The sequence below is a fragment of the Calidris pugnax genome, unplaced genomic scaffold, assembly GCF_001431845.1.
Source record: "Calidris pugnax isolate Ruff unplaced genomic scaffold, ASM143184v1 scaffold114, whole genome shotgun sequence".
In the NCBI taxonomy this organism is placed as follows: Eukaryota; Metazoa; Chordata; class Aves; order Charadriiformes; family Scolopacidae; genus Calidris; species Calidris pugnax.
Genome location: NW_015090891.1, coordinates 1,902,028 through 1,911,217, shown reverse-complemented (window position 1 = coordinate 1,911,217; position 9,190 = coordinate 1,902,028). Strand labels below are relative to the sequence as shown.

Genomic DNA, 9,190 nt, shown 5'->3' with positions numbered 1-9,190 from the left:
TGGAAATACCTGAGCTTCTACTTAAGACTTGTCATTCCTCTTAATATGATGGTTTTAAACATACCTTAATAAGAAGCCCTTTTGAACAGTAATTGGAAACAACTGCTATCATTACAAGTCCTTTATTTTTACGGCGAAAATAGCTGTATGCTGTCCTGAGTGACAATAACCTCTACTGAATATCACTCTGTAGACAGGTAAAACCTCAGCTACATCAGCAGCTGAAGATGTGGCCAGTTACAAAGGCAGTTTCATCTTTGCCATGCAAAATAGAGGTTAAAAATGCAAACTACCATGTGATTTAATCCAGTAAAAGTAGGATAGCCTGTCAGAGAAAGTACACTGGCAAATGGGCAACCAGTTGAACATGTTATATTTTAATTTGCAGACAAAAATGACAAGCAATTTATTTACATAAAACTGTACAAAAGCAAATTAAATTATGTAAATATTTCATAAATAGAGGTGGACTAGCGTTTAATACATTTTGCCATGTTTAGCATAGTTGCGTGCATAGTGACTCATAATAAACAATGATAAATTGTTCTCTGCTTCACTATCAACATCCAAGTTGCAGAACAATAGTCAATGATTAATATTACAAACAGATCGTACCACACTGAATGCAAGTGCTTTAAAATTTAGGAAAAAGTTGTCTGAAAGCATACCCAGGTAGCTGGTGAGTGTTGTCGTCTTCCTTGTGTTTTATGCTCTTCTTCAGTCAGTAACACAACTGAACTGATGGACTTCCAGCTCTATTGCTATTTCGTCTGCTTCATTCCTTAAGGAAACACTGTATATTTATCACCAATGAAACAGAAGGGAAAAATATTTCGTTGTTCAAGTTCCTGACAAATGTTTGGTGATGGCTGGATTTACAGCAAGGTCTTTATCCGTATTCTTTGTTTTCCTGCTTGACAACCTCCTTGGGTAGCCTTTCAGCCAATCATTTCAATCCCATTTAAGTTCTTCCCCCACATAAAAATAAGGTTTAACTTTTTTTTTTTTTTTCTCCTGAAACTCAGGCAGCAGGCCAGTCAGAAACCATATTGAATAAACATAGTGGATCTGAGATCCAGAATGAGCATTAGATTTTTAGACCAAAGCTATTGAATTTTCTAATACATATAAAGTTATATATTAACGCATCAATCTATAAAGGTGCCCTAATGTAAAATACATGCAAAGCTCATTTGAGTTTCCCATGGAAGGAAATAAAAGGATGATTTCTATGCTGTACAACTGAAATGTGATGACGGCTAAAAGCAATTAAAAAAGAAAATTAATTGACAATTTTCCTGGCAACATGAACTGGTGACACCTTGCTAAATAACTATAATATAGACTGATCGTAGTTTTCCAGGCAGCAGAAATAAAAACAAGTGAAAACAACCCCAAATCCCACACAAATAGTAATAAAAAAAAATCCTCAAGACCTACTTAAACCACAGCCTTGTGTTAATAATGCTTAAGACTGGTCCATTAACTGAGTTTGGCAAAAGGCTTGTTTTTAAATATATTATTTATAATTTCTCAGAAAATAAACACAAGTAAATATACAGGTTCAAAAAAGTTGGGAATAGCCCCTTATCCCTCAGTGTCCAAACCCAACTACCACTTTACCATAATAATAGGTATAAAAGGCACAGTTGCATATTTCGCATTCACCCTAATTATTTTTTATAGTTTTATTTCTTTATTTTTATACAAAAGCACTCTATTTATGGAGTGGCACCAGTTTTAACCTATTTCAAATAAAGAGGAAAAATACAAACACAAAGTATATTTGTGTGTCATGCCAGGTCAGAAGAGTAATCAGCATATTAATAGTGGCTCGTTCCACTAGAATTACTGTGAATACTTACAGTAGATAGAATTTTTTATTTTTTTTTTAAAAAAAAAACCTCTTTCACACCCATCTTAGATCTAAGGAGATGCACACGAGTAAAGTATTTAATGACTGTCTTATGTGGTGCAAAAATTGGTGAGTGACTGCTGATCCATTTAATCCGAAGGTCTTCTATGACCTGTATTATTAACCTTCTAGAAAAAGGGTCTAAGAATATATGGAACCAAGCTACCTAATTTATTTTTTTTGTATGTGTAATATTAAATAAAATCTTATTAAAGGAACATTTCTGTTGAACATTTGTGTTATGCAATTGTGTATTCTGTTGAAACGTGCAAGAAAAATGTGTATACATTACATAAGCATTTTTAGAAGCATCTTTAAACAGGTACTTACAGATTATACAAAGCAGTAACTGCTGTACGCAGTCTTGTAACAAAGTACTAGTTTGCATCTCTCCATATACTTAAATAATCAAACATAAAAATGTTCAATCGTTATTAACCTTTGATTTTAATATTTTCTTTCTAAAAGTGTGCCCATTCGTCATAACTGCTATACACAAACTAATGTTACTTAAAGAAAGGAAACCCGAGAGAGGAGAACGAGATGGCCCATGACGGCACACCCCACCACAGGAAGAAAAGGTAACTCAAAAGGTAAATGTGATGAGTTGTATTGATTTACCAACCTCTACTTTAGGCCTTTTAAGGTTATTTCTATGCAATTCTTCAAAGCAGTAAACTACCCAAAGCTACGTTGTGACTACGATATTCTAGAGAGCCATCTAGCCATGCCCTAATGCCAGGTTAAAGAGCCAGGGATTCAAATACTCCCCCCTTTCCTCGAGCTGTCCTTGCTGTGTCGTTCGATTGTCATTTCCATCTGAATGTCTGAGCTCGGTCTGTCTTTATTACTACAGCGTCAGCTACAAAGCAACTGGTTGAATTTCTGCCCGTTTTGTTGCTTTTATTGCACAAAAAACCTGTTTCCTTTCCTCTTCCTTTCAAGAAGCACTCACCGTGAGGACTGTTATAGCCCAGAGCTCTTGCGGATCGTGGCAGCTTGGACTCCTTTTGACTCATTTTGATCTGCTCGGTGAGTATCATACCACTGTTTATCAGACCATTTCCTACATAGCCTAAAAGTTCCAAGTCTTCACATCATTTAGTATTGCACTTCTCTTGGTTTTAATGCACTTGTGTTTCAAGAAAAACCTGCATTATATCTTTGACATAGTTGAAGCAACTGGTAACCAATGACAAAAAAAAACCTTAGCACTCATTCCTTGCACTCTGAAATGGAGGTTTTGCGTTTGACTTTTAATATTCTCTTGTCACCACATCATCCCATTGCCCACCTGTTCCATCCCCCCCAGCACTGTCATTAACACAGCCTTCTATTACCACTACTGGGTTTTCATTTTGATCTTAAATATTCCCTGGAACTGGCATATGCAGCATATCATACGCAGCACCTGCTGCAACATATCATGGCGTTACAAAAAAAACCCCAAACAAACCAAACAACCCACCTCACATCAGTTCCTTTGGGCATTCAACTGAACCACATGGGAAAAGAAAAAAAATTGTGTCATCTGGGCTCGTGAACTGTGCTGCTGTGCAAAATGTAACTGAAGGGGTGTTATGAGTACACGGGTGTCTGTAAATACATTAGTTTTCTAAGCCGAGCCCCAATACTTAGCAGTTCCCCTGATCCATTGTGTGATCTTTGGCCTTTTTGTTATTACCATCTTCCCAGCTAGAGGTTAGTCTCGCCCAAAATAATGACTTTAAGAGTTTATCATTACTATCCTACAGTATATGCGTTATAAACTAGTTGTGTTTACGTTGAAGTAACCGTTACAGAGAATGAAAGAGGAGGAGAGAAAGAGACACAGCAAGAACACGCTTGTTCTATGGATAAAACAGAACCAGAGTTCATGAATCGTAGGAAAATATGCCATGGGTTTGACTGCAGTCTCAGGCTGAACAGATTTCTGTTGCTTCCAGCCTCAGATGAGAGGTGAGAATATTAAAGCTGTGGTCTTCACAAAGTGCCTATTAATGGTTATTCCTTTATATTTAGCTCTATGTCTGTATGGTTTCTGAAGGATTGTCCCTGGTGGGGATCAGCAATATTCAGATGATATGTTTGGAATACGTTTTTTTCCCTGACCTGTTATCCTCAACAAGCCAGATGACAATCAAACAAAATGAGTGGCTTAACTCATGCTTTTGCAGAGGGGAAACAACAGTGTGTTGTGTTCTTTTTAATCGAGCTCGTTACTATGGGAGGAATTTGCAACCGTAGATTTAGGAAAATAAAAATCAGTGAGGGGGAATTAGACATGCAAGTAACAACAATGTTTTCTACATTGTACAGTATAGTCAGGCAGACAGTAGAATTAAATGCCTGCTATGGAGGCAGAAGTGGCAGGCAGATCTTTTGTCTCTTTGGTGGCCCCCTCTTTTTTTTTTTTTTTGTTTCTCATTTTTGTTAAAATTGTTTTGATTTTAAGAATTTTGCCCCTTTTCTTTCTTGGTTGTCTCTTTGGTGGCCCCCTCTTTTTTTTTCTTTTTTTGTTTCTCATTTTTGTTCAAATTGTTTTGATTTTCAGAATTTTGCCCCTTTTCTTTCTTGTAACACACAAAGAACTTTGTTGCTGCTTTTTTAGCCTACAGGTAAACTTCTCTTCTAGTTAGAGTATTGACAGGAGATGGCTTGTATTCCCCTGTCTGTGTAAGGGGGATATCCTCTGGGTTGCCTTCTTCGTTTTTGCTGAAACTCGCCGCGCTGAAGGTCTCATAGGATGAGGTCAACTTTTTGTTAAGGAGGTTTCTGTTGCGATCACCCATGAGGGAGGCTTCTCCATTGGCCAGTTTTTCCTGACTGCCCCGTTCATCGACAGGCATGAAAGTGGAGAGTTTTGGCTGGCTCTTCTGCTTTCTCTCCGGAGAAGTGCGAACTGGCATCCAGCAGGAGTCTGAGTGGCCATATTCATCACATTCTCGGGTACACTTCCCCGTCAGGGCTACATCTGGTAGAGGCCTTGAATCTGAAAGGAAAATAGAGTTGTCTTTACAAATGAAGAATATTGCAACCACTTCGAGTGAAACTGCAAATCCCTAAATTCTCGAAAGGTATTTTTAAAGGTCTTGGTAAGAATGTTGCACTAAGTTTCTCAGTAATAGTTTGGGGTTTTTTTTGACGTTGCATGTGTCCACAGGCAACAAGCTTATCTGTACAGTTATCCTCAACCTCAAGAATTGAAAAATAGGACTATTAAGCCACTTTCTGTGCTTGTGAATCCATCTCCAAAGCATTTGGCATTGGGTGCTGAATGAATTTTGATTTCTAAAAGAATCAACCAAGCACTTAATTCCATACTGCAGATTTTCTTGACATTATTAAAAATACCTTTCTTTGAACTTTTTCACTGAAAGGGTTATCAGGCATTGGAATGGGCTGCCCAGGGAGGTGGTTGAGGCACCATCCCTGGAGGTTGATGTAGTGCTGGGGGGTATGGTTTAGTGATGATGCTCCTTGTTTGTTGTGTGGGTGTCTATTTTTGTCAGTCAGGTTGACGGTTGGACAAGATGATCTTTAAGGTCCCTTCCAACCTAGAAGATTCTGTGATTCTGTAAAGAATACTTTGAATTTATGTAAAAGGAACCAGAGGCGTGGACACTGCAAATACTTATGAAGATGCTTAACTCTCTGCTAGTAAGCAGCTCTGGTATTAATGATGGGTGTCAATTTGCATATCATATAAACCTCTGCTTGTATTTCTCAGGACTGGGCATTCATTGTTAGTACACAATATGTTACATGGATCATACAATCCATGATTAGTAGGAGCATATAAAAAAACTTCTTTCGTTTATAAATATAATCTGATCTGTGCAATTAAAGCTGTTCTGTGTGGTTTGGATGCATATGAAGGGACAGGAAGAATCCGAGTGCTGCCTGAATAGATAAACTAACGTTTTTTATGTCGTTTCTTGTGTTAGGAAGTGTCCTGTTCCACATCACTGCGTGTAAGTTTTCCAGCTACTATATTTGTAAGAGCTTCCACTGAAAACTAGCAAAGTTCAGGAGATTGATAAAAACACAGGTAGTTTTTTAATATTTGTATTTTGATACTTTTACTACAATTGAATTAAAAAGCTACCTCAACTATTTTAAATGCTGGATAAGTTTCTGAAACCTCACTTTTATTCAGTTAAGCTGTACTTTATGGCCTACAAGACATAGACAGAGCTGCCTACAAAGTAACATGATATTCAAACAATTAAAGTCGACAAAGAATATAAATCAATAGGTAAATTAATTTTTCCAGTTTATTTGATATGACTTTTATATCGTATAACTTATTAGATGAAAATTCTATAAAAAATCGATTTTCTTGAAAAGGAGCAAGGAGCTTCAGCATAGAAACAGAATCAGGTATTTCATAGGGGCTGCGGCAACTTTCTGCCTTCCCCAAATTCAAGTGAACGGTAAGTTTGCCAGTAATAACCTAAGCCTTATAAAATATCTTTCAAAGGTCTATTCAGCCTATATTTTGTTTCTTCTTTTTGCCTATTTTTTGTTTTGGCTGCCAGATGACCTTCCCAAACAGTAACAATTCCAACTGTGAATTACTTATAAATTCGTTACTGCTGAAGTTTTTTGGTTTGTTTAAAAAAAAAACAAAAAAAACAACAACCAAAGATCCTTTGCCTCTTCGAGAATAAACTCTTTTAATTAAAAATATTTACAGGTGCCTCTAGAGAAACTGCATCTGAAGATTTGATCCTGATAGTATTCCAAAAACTCTTTAAAGTCAGATTTATATTCATCCTGTCCTGATTTTTTCATGCATTTAAACATTAATTTAATTAATAATTTACTGCAGTATTTTACAGAACATGCATAGTATTATTATTAACATTTGTCAACATATTTATATAATCTACTGTATGTATTCTGAATACTATATAGTATTTAATACTTCAATATGTCACTGATTTTGATGAGGAAAACAGCACTGATTTTTAGATAACTGAGTAACTCTGTAGTTGAGATGTATAAGGCTGGGAGGAGGGAATTGAGGTTTGGGGGTTTGGTTTATTGGGTTTGGTTTTGGTTTTTTGCATTTGGACTCAGCCATGATTCCCAAATTTTTTTCAATGAAAAATGCAAAGACTATGGACAGTTATCAGCCTATCAATTTTCAGATGACTGTGTTCTGGAGATGTAGACAGAGGATGAGGACTGCAACAGGAAAATTCTCGATTTGCCAGCTAAATCAAGTATTATTCTGTCACTCCCTAAAGGTAAGAAGGATAATTAGCTGCTGAGATGCACCTAATGGGCCCTGATTTTTAAACGGAAAAACCTTTGACAACTGGGCAAATCCCCTTCCCATATAAATCTCAATAAACTCTTCAAAGAACCCCTCATTTCCAAACAGTGACCTCTTTCAGTTTAAAACTATTACTCTTCGTCCTATTGCTATGGTCCAAAAATGAATAGTCCCTCCCCATCTCTTCTGTAGGGCACCTTTAAGTACTGGAAGGCTGCCGTAAGGTCTCCCTAGAGCCTTTTCTTTTTCAGGCTGAACAACCCCAACTCTCTCAGCCTGTCCTCACAGCAGAGGTGCTCCAGCCCGCTGATCATCTTCGTGGCCCTCCGTTGGACCCACTCTAACAGGTCCATGTCCTTCCTGTGCTGAGGCCTCCAGAGCTGGATGCAGGACTCCAGGTAGGGTCTCACCAGAGCAGAGTAGAGAGGTAGAATCACCTCCCTCACCCTGCTGGCCATGCTTCTTTTGATGCAGCCCATTATATGGTTGGTTTTCTGGGCTGCCAGTGCACATAGAAATGCAAATCAATGATTTGGGAGGAGCAAGCATATTATCTAGGCACCTCCCAGGGCTATCCTAGCAGAGCCATCAGCCCCATTGGTTCTGAAACTCATCACCATGAGTCAGTGGCACCTGCTCTCCAGATTACCTTTCTTTCTGACAATGGCATTGCTGCCTAGGTATGTAGGACACATTATGGGATATGGGGGAAAAACAGTTTGAGATAGTACAGGCCTTATGTGATGTTTAGGGAAGGAACCCAAGGGAGGATGAGGGAGGGGTTTAGGTGATTTGGGGAGGAATAAGAGTGAGAAAATAGAGAGAAAAGGGGATAAAAGGGTCAGTCACACATAAATAGTTTGCTGACTAAGAACCTTATTAAATCTCTTTCTATCTCTTCTTGGATATGTGCTCTCTATTATTCGTACATGTATATATTTGTGGATATCCAGTTTCACTAGTGGACTTGCATCCTGTCCAGACAGAGAGGGGAGCAGAATGAGGCCTTTGGTGCTGTCTGTGTTTGTGGGGCTTCTCTGAGCATCTGGATCTTCGTGGCCCTCCGTTGGACCCACTCTAACAGGTCCATGTCCTTCCTGTGCTGAGGCCTCCAGAGCTGGATGCAGGACTCCAGGTAGGGTCTCACCAGAGCAGAGTAGAGAGGTAGAATCACCTCCCTCACCCTGCTGGCCATGCTTCTTTTGATGCAGCCCATTATATGGTTGGTTTTCTGGGCTGCCAGTGCACATAGAAATGCAAATCAATGATTTGGGAGGAGCAAGCATATTATCTAGGCACCTCCCAGGGCTATCCTAGCAGAGCCATCAGCCCCATTGGTTCTGAAACTCATCACCATGAGTCAGTGGCACCTGCTCTCCAGATTACCTTTCTTTCTGACAATGGCATTGCTGCCTAGGTATGTAGGACACATTATGGGATATGGGGGAAAAACAGTTTGAGATAGTACAGGCCTTATGTGATGTTTAGGGAAGGAACCCAAGGGAGGATGAGGGAGGGGTTTAGGTGATTTGGGGAGGAATAAGAGTGAGAAAATAGAGAGAAAAGGGGATAAAAGGGTCAGTCACACATAAATAGTTTGCTGACTAAGAACCTTATTAAATCTCTTTCTATCTCTTCTTGGATATGTGCTCTCTATTATTCGTACATGTATATATTTGTGGATATCCAGTTTCACTAGTGGACTTGCATCCTGTCCAGACAGAGAGGGGAGCAGAATGAGGCCTTTGGTGCTGTCTGTGTTTGTGGGGCTTCTCTGAGCATCTGTGTAGCCAACCTTGGTGTGTATGTGTGCCCTGTGTGTGTGCCTACTAGGAATACACCCCCGTCTTTGCTGCTGGTTGGACCTGGAGACATGGAGCAGCATCAGCAGCCTTGCCTCCCTCAGGCTGTCACATCCAGTGTGACATATTTTCCTCTAGAACACCCTTCAATTAGTATTTGGCACGTACAGTTAATGTAGCCTTCTACTC

The 9,190-nt window shown here is 38.9% G+C and overlaps 1 protein-coding gene across 5 annotated transcripts in view; it reads right to left on the bottom strand.

Moving 5' to 3' along the window:
- Positions 1 to 356: 356 nt before the first annotated feature.
- Positions 357 to 9,190, bottom strand: part of PCDH7 (protocadherin 7) — a 318,427-nt gene continuing 309,593 nt past the window's right edge. For 4 of the 5 annotated variants that reach the window (XR_001412650.1, XR_001412647.1, XR_001412648.1 and 1 more), the window contains exons 4-5: positions 4,414 to 4,907; positions 357 to 4,316 (exon numbers count right to left, since the gene is read on the bottom strand). Coding sequence is in view for 1 of the 5 variants with exons in the window: in XM_014947677.1 (XP_014803163.1) it covers positions 4,528 to 4,907 (380 nt within the window). In the remaining 4 variants the exon portion in view is untranslated. The other variant, XM_014947677.1, reaches the window with a different exon arrangement.